This window comes from Muscardinus avellanarius (assembly GCF_963383645.1).
Source record: "Muscardinus avellanarius genome assembly, chromosome: 10".
NCBI classification, from domain to species: domain Eukaryota; kingdom Metazoa; phylum Chordata; class Mammalia; order Rodentia; family Gliridae; genus Muscardinus; species Muscardinus avellanarius.
The window spans coordinates 109427177-109446958 of record NC_137796.1 but is presented as its reverse complement, the minus strand read 5'-3'; the positions used below and the strand labels follow the sequence as shown (position 1 = coordinate 109446958).

General features: G+C 57.2%; 1 protein-coding gene across 1 annotated transcript in view; it reads left to right on the top strand.

The window, feature by feature from the left end:
• The window catches only part of SEC14L5 (SEC14 like lipid binding 5), a gene marked incomplete at both ends in the record, with an annotated part of 38614 nt that extends 26282 nt beyond the window's left edge, over positions 1-12332 (top strand). Inside the window, 10 exons of the mRNA XM_080703962.1 lie at positions 1569-1681; positions 4024-4213; positions 4298-4386; positions 4454-4524; positions 5618-5789; positions 6531-6665; positions 7934-8068; positions 8427-8654; positions 10246-10424; positions 12221-12332. Of these exons, the coding sequence (XP_080560088.1) occupies positions 1569-1681; positions 4024-4213; positions 4298-4386; positions 4454-4524; positions 5618-5789; positions 6531-6665; positions 7934-8068; positions 8427-8654; positions 10246-10424; positions 12221-12332 (1424 nt within the window). The remainder of the gene's footprint in view (positions 1-1568; positions 1682-4023; positions 4214-4297; positions 4387-4453; positions 4525-5617; positions 5790-6530; positions 6666-7933; positions 8069-8426; positions 8655-10245; positions 10425-12220) is intronic.
• Between the last annotated feature and the right edge of the window lie 7450 nt (positions 12333-19782).

The window sequence follows — 19782 nt, the reverse complement described above, 5'->3', positions numbered from 1 at the left end:
CACCACGCGGGGCTCTGTGGTGTTTTTGTTGCTGTGCCCGCTGCAGCCCCTCGTCTGCCCGCTGTCTGTCTCTGCCGCACACGTCCTTCCTCCTGTCTCCTCTGCTGCCCACCAGTGGCGCTGACACTCACCCTGACTGGCAGGAGGCGCGGCCAGCCCTCCGCCCTGCCGAGTCACTGGGCCTTTGTGTTTGGACGTGAAAGGGGCCTTTGCATCTGCTCAGGCTGCCAGAGCAAGAGCTGCTCTGCACAGAGCCCGGCTCTCTCCTCGTGACTGCCGTGGCTCCCCGGGGCCCCCTGCGGTTCTCCGGATGCCTCCTGGCACCCCCAGGGCTGGGCCTGTTTGGGGGACCACCGAGTGTTGCTGTTGGACTGCAAACACAGTTCTCTTTTTTCTTGTTGTCTGTCCCTGGGCTCTGCCCACGAGGGTCACGGCTTTGTGCAAGGTCTCCACGGCCCGCCGAGATGCTGGGAGGCCGTGGGGCCCAGCATCTGCTGCCCCGAGGGCTGAGGACGCGCTGACCCCTCATGGCCTGATTGTGAGGCCTGGATACCGTGGTGGGGCTGAGCCGTGAGGTCCCAGTCTCTGCACAGATGGCGTGGCTGTGTTACAGGGTCCAGGTCCCATCTGCCACAGTCTTGTACCCCAAAAAGGGAGTCGTGGAGGTGGCAGGCAAGGGAGCCAGTATTTGTGAGCCAGGCGTGTGGCTTGCATTTACCCATCTGCGGGGCTCGGCTTTTCTTGGCCTCGGTTTGGTATTGTCTTAAGAGGGGATCATAGTGATTCCGCCTCACGGGGCATTGGGAGAACCCGCTGAGACCAAGTGTGTGCTGAGCGTGCAGTGGATGGTATCTCGCGTTGCTAATGGTCTCTAGAACCACGCCGAGGCTGGAGATGCTCTTAAATCTGAGGGTCAAAGAGGAGAAGTAAGCTGGGCGTGGTGGCACGTGACTGTAATCCTAGCATTCGGGAGGCTGAAACAGGAGGATCGCGGTTCGCGGCCAGCCTCAGCTACTTAGTGAGGCCCTCTGCAACTCAGTGAGACCCTATTTCAAAATAAAGAATAAAAAATAGGGCAGGGGTGTCGCTCAGAGGTAGAATGCCCCTGGGTTCCATCCCCAGTACTGCAAAAAAGAAAGAAAGAAAGAAAGAAAGAAAGAAAGAAAGAAAGAAAGAAGAGAGAAGGAAGGAAGGAAGGAAGGGGCGGGCTTGGGAAATGAGTGAGTGCAGAGTCCAGGGGGCTGTTGGGTCCCTGGGGCCGCGTTCTAGAGCCGGGGCTGGCCGGGCATGGTGGCACACACATGTAATGTCATTACTTGGGAGACTGAGAAAGGAGGATCCAAGGTTCCCAGCCAGCCTCGGCAACTTAGTGAAAACACATTTCAAAATCAAGACTAAAAAGTAGGGCTGGGTTGTAGCTCGGAGGTAGGATGCCCCTGGGTTCCATCCCCAGTACCCTGGTACCACATAAAGAAAGAAGCTACTTAGAGCCAGGGCCACAGGCAGGCTGGCCCGCGTGGCAGAAACCTGGCACCTGCCTCTTGTCCTGAAGCCCCCCTCTCCTCCAGGGGACAAGCTGGATGCAGACTACATGGAGAGGTGCCTGGGCCGCCTCACCCCCATGCAGGAGAGCTGCCTGATCCGGCTGCGGCACTGGCTGCAGGAGACCCACAGAGGCAAGGTGGGTGCGGGCACGCACGGCCCACGCGGGGCTGGGCCGAGGCTCTGGGAGGCGAGGCCGTCACACGTGGAGAGTTGGTGGTAGGGAAACCTTCGGTTCTGCTGCCGTTTTCGTTATTGTTGGTTTTATTCGGTACTGGGGATGGAACCCAGGGGCCTTCTTCCTCCGAGCAACACCCTCCGCCCTATTTTTTATTCTTTTTTGTGTGTGTGGGTCTGGGGACGGAACCCAGGGGCATTCGACCTCTGAGCTACACCTCTTGCCCTATTTTTTATTCTTTATTTTGAAGCAGGGTCTCACTGGGTTGCGGAGGGCCTCACTAAGTAGCTGAGGCTGTCCGCGAACCGCGATCCTCCAGGTCTCAGCCTCCCAAATCCTGGGACTATAAGCGTCTGCCACCACGCTCGGCTTTTGTTATTGTTGTTTTTATGGTACTGGGAATTGAATCCAAGGGTGTTCTACCTCTAAGCTACACCCACCCAGGCCTTTTTATTTATTATTTTTTTATGGCATTAGGGATTGAATCCTGGAGCATTCTACCTCTGAGCAGCACTCCCAGGCACTTATTATTATTATTATTATTATTATTATTATTATTATTATTTTGGTGGTACTGGAGGTGGAACCCAGAGGCTTTCTACCTCCGGGCTATACTCCCAGACCTATTTTATACTTTATTTGGACACAGGGTCTCACTAAGTTGCTGAGAGCCTCACTAAGTAGCTGAGGCTGGCTTTGAACCTGTGAGATCCTCCTGTCTCAGCCTCCCAAGCGCAGGGATTACAAGCCACCACGCCCGGCTCTTTATTATTTTTTTTAATCTTGAAATGGAGTCTCACTAAGTTGCTTGGGCCCGTCTGAATTAAACCTGCACTCCTCCTGTCTCGGCCTCTCATATACTGGGACTACAGGCGGGCGCCGGGCCACTCAGCTCTCTTTTGGTTACACGCTGTCCCGGTGTCTGGCACACGTGCTGTGGGTGAGGCTGTCAGCAGGCTTCCTCCGCCAGAGTGACATCTGGGGCTCGGCAGTCCTTCGCAGCACAGGGCGGTCCTGTAGGATGTGTGACAGTATCCCTGGCCGGCAGCCACTAGATGCCAGTACCCCCTACACACACTCCAGTTATGGCAACCCCAAATGGCTTTCAGCACTGCCAGATGTCCCTGGCGGCACAGGCACCCCCAGCTGACACCATCACCATACTGTCCTTGTCCTTGTGAGGGCGACTCTCACCTTTACACTCCGATTCCCATAACATGGAAGCACCAGGTGCATGGAGATCCCAGCGTGGACGCCATCATTTGCTCTGTTGAACAAGAACGTCTTCTTTTTGGTACTAGGGAGTGAACCCAGGGGCGTCCTACCTCTAAGCTAACCTCCCTCCAGCTCTTTATTTTTTTAAATTTGGAACAGGCTCTTACCAAGTTGCCGAGAGCCTAGCTAAGTTGCCAAGGCTGACCTTGAGCCTATAATCCTCCTGTCTCAGCCTCCCAGGCACTGGGATCACAGGTGTGTGCCACCACACTCGGTGATGAGAACATCTGACTCAACCAGGAGTTGCTTGCCTTTCCTGCTGCTCTGGGGGACTGTGGGCCTCTGGGTTCGCCCGCCTGCTCCTGTCCCTTCACCTGTGAAGTAGCATGATATTTTTGCACCCTGGGAGTGAGCCACAATGGCTGATTCAAGACGTGCTTAGAATTAAGTCCTGCTGCCAGGAGTGGTGGCGTGCACTTGTAACTCTGGTACTTGGGAGGCTGAGACAGGAGGATCGCAGGTTTGAGTAGCCTCAGCTACTTAGTGAGGCCCTCCATAATTTAGTGAGACGCTGTTTCAAAGGTAAAGAATAAAAAGTGGGGTTGGGGGTGTAGCTCAGAGTTAGAATGCTCCTGGGTTTCATCCCCAGTACTGGAAAAAAAAAGAGCTGGTGTGTATAGTTTAGAGGTAGAATGCCCCTAGGTTGAACCCCCAGTACACACACACACACACACACACACACACACACACACACACACACACATACAATCGAGTCCTGCTTGGTGTGAGCACCCAAGAAAAGGCCCCTCTTTCTGGTGCTGGTTTCAGATGACCAGCATACTGGGGGGTGAGGAGGAGGAACAGTTACCCCCCAAAAGGGCCCTGTTCATAGTCCACAGAAGGAGGCGGTCTGGCCCCCAAGTGCACAGGTGTTCACCAAGTCTACACGGCGGCCATCTTTCTCTCTGGCTGAGGGAGAAAGGGCTTCTTTCCCTGGCTGGATGTTTCGCGGGTGAGACGGGAGGCTCGTCTTCTGCAGTCGTGTCTGGAGTGGGGGTGGAGACCATCTTTCCTTCTGTGTGTCTCAGATTCCCAAGGATGAGCACATCCTCCGGTTCCTGCGGGCGCGGGACTTCCACCTGGACAAGGCCCGGGAGATGCTGCGCCAGTCTCTGAGCTGGAGGAAGCAGCACCAGGTGGACCTCCTCCTGCAGACCTGGCGGCCCCCCGCCGTCCTGGAGGAGTTCTACGCAGGGGGCTGGCACTACCAGGACATAGGTGCGGCTCCCGCCTGCGGGATGTGCGTCCCCCCATTAACGCTCCCCTCATTAATGTTCTTTCTCTTTGGGTCCGCCCGCAAAGACGGCCGCCCCCTGTACATCCTGCGCCTGGGCCAGATGGACACCAAGGGCCTGATGAAGGCGGTGGGGGAGGACCTGCTGCTGCGGCACGTGAGTAGTGCGGGCCGGCCCGGGCGGGCGCGGGGCGCGCCGGTGCCAGCCTGCACCTCCCTTCCAGGTTCTCTCCGTCAGCGAGGAAGGCCAGAAGAGGTGCGAAGGGAACACGAAGCAGTTCGGCCGCCCCATCAGGCAAGAACCCAGCTGGGCAGATGTCCGGGAGCGAGACCGATCGCCGCCATTGGGCGCATGTGTGTGCCTGGCAGCGGACAGGGGCTGTCAGTGTCTTCCCTTAACATTGTGCATGCGTGCGTGTGTGTGTGTGTGCGTGCGTGTGTGTGTGTGTATGTGTGTGTGTGTGTGTGTGTGGTGCTGGTGGTTGAGACCCGGGGCATTCTACCTCCCAGCTACACCTCCAACTCTTTTTATTTATTTTTATTTATTTATTTATTTTGTGGTACTGGGGATGGAACCCAGGGGCATAGTACCTCTGAACTACACCCCAGCCCTATTTTTTAGTCTGTTTGTTTGTTTATTTATTTATTTATTTATTTATTTGTACTGGGGGTGGAACCCAGGGGCTTTCTTATTTTTTACCTCTGGGCTATACTCCCAGACCTATTTTTTATGCTTTATTTGGAAACAGGGTCTTACTAAGTTGCTGAGAGCCTCACTAAGAAGCTGAGGCTGGCTTCAATCCTGTGCAGTCCTCCTGTCTCAGCCTCCCAAGCTCTGGGATTACAAGTGTGTACCACCATGCCCGGTGCTAGTCTTTTTATTTTTTAAAACAAGGTCTCACTGAGTTGCAAAAGGCCTTGCTAAGTAGCTGTGGCTGTCCGTGAACAACGATCCTCCGGTCTCTGCCTCCCAAATGCTGGGATTACAGGCATGGTTATCTCTAAGTTGCTGAGGCTGGCCTCGAACCTGCAATCCTCTGGGATGACAGGCGGCTCATCTGATGTTCAGTGATCTAGGTGCCTGAGCTCTAGTGGTTTTTGACGGTTGATAGCAGTGAGTTGCCTGTGTCGAGCTCCTGGACGCCCTTTGCAGAGAGCCTACATCTACCATGGCGTTTAACCCTGACAACCGTTGTGTGAGATGGAGGCCGCGACACATTTTCCACTGACCCCTGAGAGGTTGGGGCCGGGCCCACCTGGAGTCTGCGCTCTGGACCTCGTGGTCACGTGGCTCATTGTGGCAGAGTGCACGGAGGTGTCCTGTGGTCCCCTCGGCCCCAGCCGCGCCTCCCTCCCCAGGGGGTGCGTGACGGCCCGTGTCCCCGCAGCTCCTGGACCTGCCTGCTGGACCTGGAGGGCCTCAACATGCGGCACCTGTGGCGGCCGGGGGTGAAGGCCCTGCTGCGCATGATCGAGGTGGTGGAGGACAACTACCCCGAGACCCTGGGCCGGCTGCTCATCGTGCGGGCCCCCCGCGTCTTCCCCGTGCTCTGGACGCTGGTGAGTGGGTGGTCTCGTTTCATTTCTTGTAAATACCAGCCGCATTGAGATATAATTCCTATCCCACAAAGTTCAGCCTTTTAAAGTAGAGGATTCAAGCCCAGTGTGATGGTGTACTCTTGTAATCCTAGTGCTTGGGAGGCTGAGACAGGAGAATTGCAGGCTCGAGGCCAGTCTCAGCAACTTCATGAGGCCCTCAGCAACTTAGTGAGACCCTGTTTCAAAGTAAAAAAAAAAAAAACAGGGTTGGGAAGCCGGGCATGGTGGTGCATGCCTGTAATCCCGGCATTTGGGAGGCTGACACTGGAGAATCGGATTCCCCGACAGCCTCAGCTACTTAGTGAGGTCCTTTGCAACTCAGTGAAACCCTGTTTCAAAATAAAGAATAAAAAATAGGGCTGGAGGTGTAGCTCAAACTCCAGAGTGCCCCTGGGTCCAATCCCCAGCACTGCAAAAAGAAAACATTAAATAAATTATATTAAATAAAATAGCTAGCCAGGCATGGTGGCACACACTTGCAATCCCAGCCCTAAGGTAGAAGGGCTTCCAGGAACCCCAGTACCACCAAAAAAAAAAAAAAAAAAAAAAAAAAGAAAGGATAAAATATAGGGCTGGAGGTGGAGGTAGAATGCCCCCGGGTTCCATCCCCTGTACCTCACACACACACACAAAGTTAAGTCTGTTATAAGCATGATCGCTCAATGAAAAGCAAACCCCCCTCCCCGACATCGCTCCTTCCAGATCAGCCCCTTTATCAACGAGAACACCCGGCGAAAGTTCCTCATTTATAGCGGCAGCAACTACCAGGGCCCCGGAGGCCTGGTGGACTACCTGGACAAAGGCGTGATCCCCGACTTCCTGGGGGGAGAGAGCGTGGTGAGTCCGGCGGGCTGCGGGTGGGCCGGAGGGTGGGAGATCGGGAGACAGAACTCTCCAGGGGCCCGAGGCGTCCCGACTTGTTTTCCCATCGGGACGCTGTGAGTGGCAGCTGACCTGATGCGGGGGGCGGGCGGCCCCCAGCGCCCCGTGGGTCTGCACTCTGGAGCTGGCGTCCCTGAGGGCACCCACCCCACCCATAGCGCTTCTCCTGGGTGATTAGGCTGCCGCTTTGAGGGGAGGCAGACCCTCCGCTGGGGGTGCAATGGTGGGTGATGTTTCATCAGTGGTGGGCTCCTCTCCGTTCTCCAACAGAAATGCCCCAAAGCAAGCTTGCACCATTATGGACGGAAACGGCTCTTCTTAGGAATCCTGCCCAGCTGGCTTACTCGCTTTATTTTTTTTATTTTTATTTATTTATTTATTTATTGGTGGTGCTGGGTGTGGAACCCAGGGGCTTTTCTACCTTCGGGCTACATTCCCAGACCTATTTTATATTTTATTTGGAAACAGGGTCTCACTAAGTTGCTGAGAGCCTCACTCAGTAGCTGAGGCTGGCTTCGAACTCATGCGATCCTCCTGTCTCAGCCTCCCAAGCGCGGGGATTACAGGCGTGCGCCACCACGCCCAGCTATCTTTTTATTTTTATTTTTTCCTTGTAGTATTAGGGATTGAATCCGGAGGCATTCTTTTTCCAAGCTATACCCTTAGCTCTTTTTATTTTATTTTTTTTATCTTGTGAAGCAGAGTCTCGCTAGGCTGCTGAGGGGCTCGCTAAGTTGGCCTCAAACCTGCCATCCTCCCATCACAGCCTTCCAAGTACTGGGATCACCGGTGTGCGCCGCCACGCCCGCTTCCGAGCTCCTTTGGTTGGGATGCAGGGGGTCCCAGGGCGCCTGTGGTGTGGGGCAGTCTGTAGACAGGACAGTCCTGGATGGCTCCGGATGGCCGAGGGGAGATGCAGCCGGCATGGAGTTCAGTGTGGAAGAGACCCCGCGCCAACCCAGATAAAGAATAGGAGTGTGAGGGTCTAGCAGACGTGCCCTGGTTCCGTCTCCTCCTGCTGTGTGATCTCGAGCAAGTGGCCTTACCTCTCTGAGCCTCCGTTTGCCACCTGTGGGAACTGGGAAGAAGGGTTACACTGGTGGTTCCGGGGCCTACCAGGGCCGTGGACGCTGGGGCCGCTGTTCTGAGCTGTTTTGGGGCCCTGCGCACCCTCGGTGGCCTCGAGGACCCTGACCCACCGTCTGTTTGTCGTTGACTCCCAGTGTAACGTCCCTGAAGGAGGGCTGGTCCCCAAGTGTCTCTACATGACCGAGGAGGAGCAGGAGCAGGGTGACCAGCTGCGGCAGTGGAGCGAGACCTACCACTCGGCCAGCGTGCTGCGCGGGGCCCCCCACGAGGTGCGGCCTGCTGCCCGTGGGCCGGGGTCACGGGGCAGGATCTCCAGGACCGGCACGGTGGGGGGTGTCCAAGCCCAGAGGGGCCTCGGGGGTGTGAAGAGGGGCTCAGAGCGGAGGTGAGAGGCGCCCGTGGACCCTCACGTTTGAGGTGCTGGTGGTCACCCAGGCTGGAGCCTCCGGACCTTGGGGGGAGGCGGCTCCGTTTGCATAGATTCTAGAGACAGACAGCAAGAGGCCTGGCAGCCCATCCGGCTGCAGCAAGACAGGCTGGGCGCGCGGCCCAGGGCGGGAGGCCCCCCGAGCACCCACAGCGCCTCCGCCACCGTCTCCCGGTCCCGTTCACCCCGTCCCCACGCAGGTCGCGCTGGACATTCTGGAAGGGGAGTCGGTCATCACCTGGGACTTCGACATCCTGCGGGGCGACGTGGTGTTCAGCCTGTACCACACCAAGCAGCAGCCCAAGCCGGGCGCCCGGGAGCCGGGGGCCAGGCCCAGCGGGCAGCTGGTGGAGCGAGGCTGGGTCCTGGGCGTCGACTACAGCTGCGCGGAGCCCCCGCTGGTCTGCCGCGAGGGGGAGAGCGTCCAGGTGCGCGTTCTCCGTGCGCCCTGCGTTCCTTGGTTACGTGGCGCCCCACGTGGGCGGCGTGTTGGGCTTCTGGGGACAGGGCAGAGGGGAACCGGACAGGGTCCCGAGTCGCAGGGACCTGCAGGACAGCAGGAGAGAGACGTAGCAGGGCCACGCTGGGAAAGAGAGCCGCGTCCCGCTGGAAGGCGGCTCACGGGCTAGGGAGGCCTCAGTTCCTCCATCTTTGAAAGGGGATCACAACGGGGTCTAACTGTGTTGGCGCTCTAGGGCTGCTCTGGTCATCTGTCCTCGGGAACAGCTGACCACAAACAGGGCAGTTAAAGCAGCAGCAACTTCTTGTCTCGCGCCCAGGAGGCCCCAGTCCAGCACGGGGTGTGGGCAGGTCCCTGCCGCCAGGGCTCTGGGAAGGGCCTGCCCCTCTACCCTGGTGGCTCCTGGCCTCCTGGGTGCTCCTCGGCTGTGTCCACACCGGCCTCTGTCCTGTCCTTGGTGTCCCTCTCCTGTCTCTCACAAGGACCCCGTCATTGTATTGAGGGCCTGCTCTAACCCTTAACTGCAGATGTTTCTAAACGAGGTCACGTCCTGAGGTTCCAGGTGGACACGGCTTTGGGGGTGAGGCTATTTGTGTCCATTAGTCGTGCATAGAGGAGAAGGAGTGTGTTGGGACCTGAAGTCCCATTTCCTGCATGAGCCGAAGGGGGTTCAGTGCAGAGGAGGGCCTTGCGCGGGGCCGGGTCTGGAGGGGAAGGAGATGGCCGTCCAGCTGGAAGGACCAGGAGCAAAGAGAGGAAGAAGCAGAGGGAAGGGGGCAGGGTGAGTAGGGAGTACTGGGGGGTTACTTTGGATAGGAGGAGAGGTGCTAAGGTCCTGAGGTCGGGGGCAGATGTAGGATTTGAGAACCCCAGTCTTAGACTCTCCTGCAGCACTTGGCAAGGATGCCGGTCACCAGGCCCCGCGCTAGGTGGGACGCACCCACCTCCCCCTCTCCTGGTGATCCCTGCTGCCCGCTCGGGCTTGGATTTCGGCGCAGAAGCCACAGAGAACTGCAGGTCCAGGGACAGAACTGGATGTGTCGCTGGAATAGGAGCCGCCCCCACTGGCCCCCACGCACTGCAGAGGGAACATCACACCCCACCCAAACACACACGTGCGCGCTGGGGCACACACGCATGCAGGAGCGAGCGCTGTGGCCCTCCCTCGTGAAGGGCCCGTGGCGGGGGGTCTGTCCGCGTCACACACCAGCCCCCACCGTGTCACTGAACATTTTGTTCCGTCCCCAGAGTGGCTCTTCTGGAGCCGGCACCTCCTTTTCTCACCCTCCACCCTCGACAAACTGTCCTCACCACCTACAAGCTCCCGCCCCAGTCCTCCGAATCCCCTGCCCCGCTCTGCAGATCCACAGAGCAGAACGGTCCTGGGGTTCCCCAAACGCCCCCTCTGCTGCCCTGCAGCAGCGCCCCAGGCCTCACCCCCACCCGGGCAGGTTAAGAGGGTTGATGTGGAGGCACTTGGGGGGGGTAGGGGGGAAGAGGCCTGGGCTCTCGTCCCCGGACGACCCAGGGCCTCAGAGCATCATGGCCCTGCGTTCCAGGGCTCCCACGTGACCCGCTGGCCCGGGGTCTACCTGCTGCAGTGGCGGGTGCACAGCCCCCCTGGCAGCGTGGCCTGCAGCCTCCCCGGCGTGGATGACGTGCTGACGGCCCTGCACAGCCCCGGCCCCAAGTGCAGGCTCCTCTACTACTGCGAGGTGCTCCCGTCCTCCGACTTCAGGTGGGCAGAGGGGCCTGGGCGGCTGGGGCTGGGCTGCGGCCAGGCCGGGCTGCCAATGCGGACCCGTGGGGGTGTGCGGGCTCTGCTCGACCTGCCAGCCCCTCCAGGCGGGCCCAGGAGCACCCAGAGGAGTCCCCCGCAAGCCCGAGAGAGGGTCTCACACGGTACCGCAAACTGCCTCGACAGCAGAGCCTTCCCTCCAAGAGAAAAACTGAACAGATGCGTGGACCAACCAGGAGGGAGGCGTCTCCCATTTGTACCACCCCTCACACCGACCGGTCCATAGTTTGGAAGGGTTCTAGACCATTCTTGCAGACCACTGTCTGGGTATCGTTGCTTTTCAATAGGCAGGGGAGGGCGGTGGTAAGACCGCCTGTGCTTAAAGGCCTCAGGTGAGTCCCTTTACCTCTCTGGGCCTCAGGCATCCCAGCTGCTAGATGGGAACCAGGGGCTTCTGCCTGCTGAAGAATGAGACGGTTGGGGAAAGGCGTCTGTCACCTGGGCCTACAGTGGGCACTGAGTGGGGCAGGGGAACCAGACATGGCGACTGTAATCCCAGTACCTGGGAGATTGAGACAGGAGGATTGCGGGTTTGAGGACTGCATTAGCAATGAAGTAAGACCCTGTATTTTTTTTTAATTTTTATTTTTTGCAGTTGACCTCTGAGCTGCACCCCAGCCCTATTTTTTAATTTTTATTTTGAAACAGGGTCTCACTGAGTTGCAGAGAGGCTCACTAAGTAGCTGAAGCTGTCCACAAACCGCGATCCTCTTGTCTCAGCCTCTCAAATGCTGGGATTACAAGTGCGTGCCACCATGCCTGGCTTGCAAGACCCTATTTTTTTTTTTTTTAAAGGGTTGTAGCTCTTTTTATTTTTCAAAAAGAGGGTGTAGCTCAGAGGTAGAATGCCCCTGGGTTCAATCCTTGGTGCCCCTCCGCACGCAAAAGAATGTGAGTGCTGGGCACGGTGACACACACCTGTAAACCCAGCACCTGGGAGGCTGAGACAGGAGGATCACAGGTTCCAGAACAGCTTCAGTAACTAGGGAGACTCTCATCAACCTAGCAAGAGCCTGTTTCCAAAATAAATAAATTAATAAAATTTAAAAACAGGGCTGGAATGTAGCCTGGAGGTAGAATTCCTCTGGGTTTCTTCAGCCAGGTATGGTGGCGCACACCTGTAATTCCTGTACAGGGGAGACTGAGACAGGAGGATCAACAGCTCGAGGCCAGCCTCAGCAACTTAGCAAGCCCCTGAGCAACTTAGGAAGTCCCTGTTTCAAAATAAAAACAGGGCTGGGGCTTGTAGCTCAGGGAGAGAATGTCCTGGGTTCAATCCCCAGTTCAAACAACCCCGACAAAACACAAAAAGCAGCAGCAGCAGGTAGGCTGTAGATCGGGTTTCCGTCTCAGTTCCCAGGCGGCATTTCCTCCGCCCGCTGCCCCTGGCGGCTGTCACCGGACAGCGCAGATGTAGACTAGGTCAGCGAAGGCCCAAGGCTCCGTGGACAGCCTGGAGCCAGGGTTAGCCAGGCCGCTGGGGTGGACAGGAGACTTCTCCACGACTGCGGTGTCTGGCCAGAGGGGCACACTGGAGAGCCAGGCTGGAGAGCGCAGAGGCCGCGGGGCGGGCGGCGGGCTTCGCCGGGCTGCGGGGCGCCTTCTTGGTTATACAGGGGGGGCCCTGGGTGGCCTGCGGCAGACTGGGCTCCGTCCTGGGGACCCGGTGGCTCTTCTCTCCGCCCTGGGCCCGGCCCCCACAGCTTTGGGAGGTGACGTGCGCCCTTTCTCCCTAGGGGCTCCATGTCCAGCCTGGAATCCTGCACCAGCGGCTTCTCCCAGCTCAGCGCAGCCACCTCCTCCTCCTCCTCCGGCCAGTCCCATAGCGGCTCCCTGGTCTCCAGATAGCCGGGAAGGTCCCTGTGGGCAGCCACCTGCCTCTCGCCTGCGGAAGCGTCCAGAAGTGAAGCGGTTTGGCCAGGCCCCAGGTGTCGATACCACCAAAGTCAGTGTGTCTGAACTGGACGGCAGGGACCCAGAGACACGGAGGCCTCGTCGGTTCCCCCACCGCTGTGCCTCCCTGGACCTGGAGCTCAGTGGTGGCTTCCTTCCCAGGAGGCCTTCTCCCCGCAGGGACCCCTCACCACCGGGCACCTTCTCCTCCCTCCAGCTTGGTGCAGAAGGGAACTTATCTCTCCCAAAGTTCCCAGGCACCTTCCAGAACCACCTCCCATCAGCCTGCTGGGGCCACATCCATTCCCGAACCCATCTCCGCTGCTGGGGGATGAAGAACTCTGACTGGCCAACAGGGTCACGTGTCCAGTCTGGGCCAATCACTGATTTGGGATTAGCACACAGGGCATTGATTGGCCAGCCTGGATCACAGGCACTTAGCTGGTGCCAATCGCATGGTCTGAAGAGGGCAAGGGAGGCCTCCAGGAATACTGAGGTTTCCCCCAAGGAGGAAGATAAGATGCTGGGCAGGCAGAGGTGATGCTGGCCCCCTTAGCACCCGGGGGGTCACAGTGTCCCCATGCGTGATGGGGAGCTGAGACGTGAGTTAAGGCTCTTCCTCCCGAGACAGCAGCTCTCCCTGGACTGGGAACCCATGTCCAGCATTTGGCTGGGAAGCCCTAACCCCGACCACCCCTGACTTGAAGAGGGTGGGGAAGCCAGGCTCCTCGAGGACCTGGTACCTCTGGGGGTCTCCCTTTCTCCTGGAGGGCTGTTTAATTATGACCTTTCAGCGTTGTAAGCCCTTTTGTGTTTAAGTCACCCTTTCCTAGTGACTTAACACAAAAGGGTGGCCACTCCAAGGTGCATGTAACTGGCCAGTCCAGGAGGGCTTGCTTCAGGTAAGGCTAGATCCAGGATGCATCAGGACATGCCCTGGGTGAGCAGGACATGGTGATGCACGCTTGTAGTCCCAGTACTTGGGAGGCTGAGACAGGAGGATCACAGATCGTGGCCAGCCTCAAGCTACTTAGTGAGGCCCTCCACAACTTAGTGAGATGCTGCTTCAAAATAAAGAATAAAAAATAGGGCAGGGGGTCCCCTACACCTGAAAAAAAAAAGAAAAAATAGGGTTGGGGTGGAGCTTGGAGGTAGAATGCCCCTGGGTTCCATCCCCAGTGCTACAAAAACAAAACAAAACAAAAACCCTTGGGGTACAGGCTGTTGTTTCAGCCCCAGGGCAGATCTTACCAGCTCTAATATTGGCAAGACTCTTCCCAGTTAGGTCTCCTTGGGGTCAGAGGCCATTTCTCCTTTCCTTTTCTGGGCTCTCAGAAAGGTAGCAGGTCACAGATCTCCAGCTGGGAGCCTATAATCTGGTCTGGTCTGCCTCTAGTGTTTTGGGTTCTTGCCTAAAGGATAGTTTAAAAATTGGGGCAAAGACAGGTGTGGTGGCACATGCTTGCCATCCCAGTATTTGGGAGGCTGAGACAGGAGGGTCACAGGTTCACGGCTAGCCTCAGCTACTTAGTGAGGCCTTCTGCAACTTAAACCTTGTTTCACAATAAAGAATAAAAGATAGGGCTGGGGTGTAGCTTGGAAGTAGAATGCCCCTGAGTTCCAACCCAAGTACTGAAAAAAAAATGGGGGGCTTTTCACCTAGAAATCAGGGTTTGGGGCTTCCTTTAGGCCCTTGGTTGTTACCGTACAAAAGTCCATGTCATTGACCCCCCTTCCGGTCCAGCCCCTACAGCCCATCCCTGTACTGACACCCAACACTGACTCCAATAGCTTCGGCAGCCAGTGCTCCTATCTGGGGCCAGAGGCTCCACTCAGCCTTGTGTCTGTCTGTCTGTCTGTCTGTCTGTCTCCCCCTCTCCCTCCCCACTCTCTCTCAAACACACAGCTGGGGACACATGGGCATTCTACCTCCAAGCTACACCCCCAGCCCTATTTGATTTTTTATTTTGAAACGGGTGTCGCTAGGTTGCTGAGGGCCTCACTAAGGGCTGAGGCTGGCCTGGACCCTGCGATCCTCCTGTCTCAGCTTCCCAAGTGCTGGGATGACAGGCGTGGGCCACCGCATCTAACTACCTATCTCTTAGCCCCACCTACATTTGGGCTCATTTCTGGCGGAGTTGCTGGGTCAAAGGGTGGGTAGACAAATACAGGAATTGTGGCCTCCACATTGGCTTGGCTTGCGGGGCCGGGCCGGCTTCCGCGCCAGCCTCTGGGACCTCGGGACTCCTCCCTGCCAGCTCCCTTTGCATCTCAGGTATAGGAACAGATCAGGGTCCGCCCTCAGAACCAGCTCTCTCAGTGTCACTGGGCTTTTATCACTGAGAGCAATTTGCAATATTTTCAATGATTTTTACACGGATTTCTGTTTCCCCAAACTAGGGGCTACCCAGAAGTATTTTGGAGTAAGCCACCAGAGTGGTCTCTGCACATAACTGCACCCTACCCCCCCCCCCAAAAAAAAAGGACTTGGCTGTCAAGATCTTGTTTTTTAAATTTCCCCAGAGCCGGGAACTGGAAGCAACGTGGCTTTGATTCATCTTGACATCGAGCCATTGTAGCCGGGACAGACACAACCCACAGCACCCTCAAAGCCCAGCCTCCCCTCACTAACTGTGCAACTCCAGCGGGCGACCTCGCCTCTCCGTGCCCGAGTTTCCTAAAAATGGGGACAGCAGCGCCTACCTCATGGGTTGCGGCGGGACAGAAGGAGCCCGGCCGCGAAGTCCTCAGCACAGCGTCCGTCCAGCACACACAAGCGCTCAGTGCACGTCTGCGGCGGTTCCCACCCCTCTGTGCTTCTCACCCAAAGAGTCCAGCCCCGGCCTAGGACCGGCCGCTGGCCGTGAAGGGACGGCGTGGCACCCAGGGAACGGCGGGTCGGGATGCCAGGACCCTCCCAGCCGCGTGTGTGGTCGGGCTTCCCCTTGTCAAACGCCCTGGTGTTTTCTGGGAGGGGCGTGCGCCTGAGCGTTCTTTTCCACTGAGGTTGGAATAAGGGTTTGTCGTTCGTTTCTTACTCCGCACTCTCTGAAACTCCCTTCCCCCATAAAATTAACAGTTCAACGAGACTGCAGCCTTTTTTTTTTTTTTTTTAATACAAAGTCTGTTTTGGCAACCCAGGACAGTACTTGTTTGCTTGATCATTCTCGGTCAGGAGCATTGAACATGTTGGATGTGAGCCAGGCACAGTGGTGTAGGCCTGTAATCCCAGTACTTGGGAGGCCGAGACCGGTAGATCACAGGTTCGAGGCCAGTGCACGGTAATTTAGCAAGATCTTGTTTAAAAAACAATAATAATGCCAGGCGTGGTGGCGCAGTTATAATCCCAGCACTTGGGAGGCTGAGACAGGAGGATTGCAGGTTCATGGCCAGCCTCAGCTACTTAGTGAGACTTTGTTTCAAAGAAAAGAATAAAAAATAGGGCTGGGGATGTAACTCAGAAGTAGAATGCCCCTAGGTTCAATCCCTAGTACTGCAAAAAATAAAATAAATAAAATAAAAGGTAATAATAAGCCGGGCGTGGTGGCGCACGTTTGTAATCCCCGCACTTGGGAGGCTGAGACAGGAGGATCACACAGGTTCGAAGCCAGCCTCAGCTACTTAGTGAGGCTCTCAATAACTTAGTGAGACCCTGTTTCCAAAAATAGGTCTGGGAGTATAGCCCGGAGGTAGAAAGCCTCTGGGTTCCACCCCTAGTACCACAAAAAACAAACAAAAAGTAATAATAAAGGTGGGCTTGGTGTTGCATACCCATAACCATAGTCTTGGAAGGTTGAGATAGGAGGGCAGGTTCGAGGCTAGCCTCAACAATAAAAATTATAGCCGGGCATGGTGGCGCATGCTTGGAATCCCAGCATTTAGGAGGCTGAGACAGGAGGATCGCAGTTCACAGACAGCCTCAGCTACTTAGTGAGGCCCTCTGCAACTTAGTGAGACCCTGCTTCAAAATAAAGAATAAAAACTAGGGCTAGGGGTGTAGCTTGGAGGTAGAATGCCCCTGGGTTCCACCCCCAGTACCACACACACGAAAATAGAGAATGGGGTGTAGTAGCTTGGAGATAGGACACCCCTGGGTTCACCCGATAATAATGGTGATGATAAAGGGCTGGGGGTGTAGCTCAGTGGTAGAACCCCCTGAATTCAGTCCCCAGCACCAGAGGCACAAGAAAAGACTCCGGCATCCTCACAGGGCGCGCCCCTTCCCCCACACCCCGGGCTTGCAGATCGCATCCTTGGGAGGACACTTTCTCTATGTAAGGCTGGTGTACCATGTTGGTTTCCTGGGGTGTCTGAACACATCACTACAAAGTGGGGGCTTAACATACATTTATTCTCTCAAGATTCTGGAAGCCAGGAGTCTAGAACCGAGTGTCCACGGAGGCCCTTTCCCCTCCCAGCTCCTGCGCCCAGCCCCCTCCCCGGCTGAGCCACAGCCTCCAGGCTGCCTTCCCCGCACACCGGCCATGGGAGGGGCTCCTTGTAGGGGACTGTGTCCTCCAGACCTGTCACTCAACCTGGCCACCAAGACCCTATTCCAAATGAGGTCACAGTTTGAAGTTCCGGGTGGACCCGGGTTGGGGGAGGGGAGGATGCTATTTGGCTCCTTAAATAACAGGTGCCGCGGTTCGCCACCGGGCTCACAGTGACTCAGTGGTGTTAATGTTCGACTTCAGTCCACACCGCGCTGCCCCTGGGCTGTGGAGGCAGGCTCCTGGACTCCACCTGCCAGGACCCAGCATGCAAGGGAAAGCGCAGCCCTGCACTCTCTTTGGGCTGCTCTGCTGGAGTCTCCTGTGGATTCCTCCTGAGCTGTGGGTGGCAGATCTCAAAGGAACAGCCAGCTGCCCGGTGGGTGCTGCCGATCTGGGAAGCACTGGGACCGGGGCCCAGTTGCGGCCTGCTGACGTCTCTCGCAGCGCCACTCCTCCGTGGAGGCCTCCTGAGGCCTGGGCCAGAGGCAGCAAAACACGCCCAGGCCCCTGGAGGCCCAGAGGCTGTCCCTGGGGCACAGGCCTCCGGGACCTCTCAGGTTGGTCTTGCCAAGCAGCCCCTGGGGGGATTTTTGGCAGAGCCCAGAAGTGCTGGAGCTGGGTGGCTCCCAGGAAGGCTGGAGGCAGCCCTGGCCCTTGAATGTCTCCCTAGACCATTCCCCTCCTTTCCGCAGCACACAGCCCCACTGGTGTGTCTTACCTCTCAATGACACCCCCACATCTTTATTTGGACATGGTCTTGCTAGCTTGTCCAGAGTCTTGTTTCATTGCTGAGGCTGTCCTCGAACCTGTGATCCTCCTGTCTCAGTCTCCTAAGTGCTGGAACTCCAGGTGTGCACCGCCAATGCTTTTTTGAGGAATTGTAAGTTCAAAGTTCCTTTTTTTTTTTTTTTAACCAACATTTTTTGGAGACATGAACTTCCCGGGCAAGCTGTCAAAAGCGTGGACACACACTTGACCTCTGACCAGAGCCTTTTTGGGGTTTCTCACAATGGGTGAATTTCATGACGGGGGCTTCCCAGCAGCTGGCCTGCCACCGTAACGGATGCCCTGTACACGGACCCTCAGGACTCCCAGGCGTCTGTGCCCACACTGGGGGTCTTTGATCACGAGCAGGAGGCCGGAGAGGACGCTGGCGCTGCCGTCTGACTGTGGCGCGATGGCCCCTGCTCTTGCATATCGGTGCCACACGTCCCAACACCAGGATAGACACTGGAACCCCAGATGCCTGCCTTTCATCTGTCCCCCCAGCTCTACCTATGCCGTGTCCAAATGTGCCTGTCCTGTAACGGTGCGACTATCAGCTCCCCGAGCTGATGTCTTGCAGCCCCACTCCCACTCCAGGGACTGGCTCCATCTGATAGCAGTGTTGAGGCCACACCAGTTCTGGGCAGCCTTACTGACATCTCCCCTGACCCCAGGCCCGAGCCCGCCTCCTGGAGGCCAGGGTCCCCAGTGGAGCTGAGTCACCACCCCAGCCAGGCTGGCTGACCAGACACGTTGAGCCCAGCCCATCCTGGCCCAGCCGGCAGAATCCCCCGGGGCCAGGCTGGAAGGAGTCTCTGGAGAAGCTGTACCTGCTTGTTTTACGCCACTAAGGTTCAGGTGAGTTATTACCCAGCCAGGTAACAAGCAGCAAAGGATCACATTTGGGGGTCTGGGGCACTTGGGGGCCTGCTGTGTCTCCCAGGTCCCCCCAAAGCGAAGCAGGAAGTGATACATCCCCGTGGGGGCCTCAGGGCCCTACCTGAAGACCTTCCGTGGGTGAAGAGTGGAGATCTGGTACTCACAGGGCAGAAGGAGCAGGAGGGGCTGTCCCTCTCCTCTGGGATAGGAGCCCAGACCTGGGAGGACCCACTTAGCCCCAGCAAGTCCTCGCCCTTGCCAGCCAGTGCTCTTCTTCCTTTTGGTACTGGGGATTGAACCCAGGGACCCTCTGCCAATGAGCGACACCCCAGCCCTTTTAATTTTAGAATAGGATCCAAGTTCCTGGCCGCTGGCCTGTGATTCTTCTGTCCGAGCCTTCCAAGTCCTGGGATCGCAGCCCCTCTCCCTGTCCTGTCCTGCCGGAGCCCTCTGTTCCTGAAGAGAAGCTGGAGTCGGTGCTGAGCTCCTGACCTTAACACAGGTGACCAGTTTAGATTCCACCACAGGGTGAGGATGACCAAAGCCTGCCCTCAAACCGTTCCCAGGGCCTGCACCTGAGATCCCCAAGCGACCTGTGCACTCGGTAGTTTGAGAAATGCTGCATTAAACACAACACGACAAAGAGCCACCTCTGGCTCCAGCACCTCCGGGCACTGGGGTCCGGAATCCTCCCCTGCTCAGACCCAGGCGCCAAGCCCAGGACTCAGAACCCAGACGCCCCCTAGAGGCCCTTTTTAGTAAAACAATTTATTCAAGTGATAGAAAAATCGTCTGGCAGCGGGGCAAGCTAGGCGTGTAAACGTGGCGACCCCGTCTCTCCGGGTCGGTTGGTTCTTCCGAGGAGCTATCTGTGACAGGCCACGGAATCCTAATTGGCAAATCGGTGATGAGGTTTGTAGCAAAGGGCTCTGTGACGTGGCCAGAAAGGCAGACTCGTCCCTTCGTCTGCCCCAGCCAGGAGGCAGCCGGGACCCGCCGCGGTGTCAGCGGCCCCTTCCCCAGGAGGCCGGAGACACTTTGGCAGCGGAGACTCTCGTGTCCAGGGGGACAAGACTCTTGTGCAGCAGACACAGAAAGGCAGAGGACACACAGTCCCTCTGGGACCACCAGATCGCGGGTCGCAGGTGCCGTGGCAGGCGGACGTGGAGGCCACCCCACGCCCACGCCAGCAGCCTCAGACTCTTCCCTGCAGAAGCGGGGCCGTGTGGACATGACCCTTCAGGACAGGCCAGCAGGCAGCTCGGGGC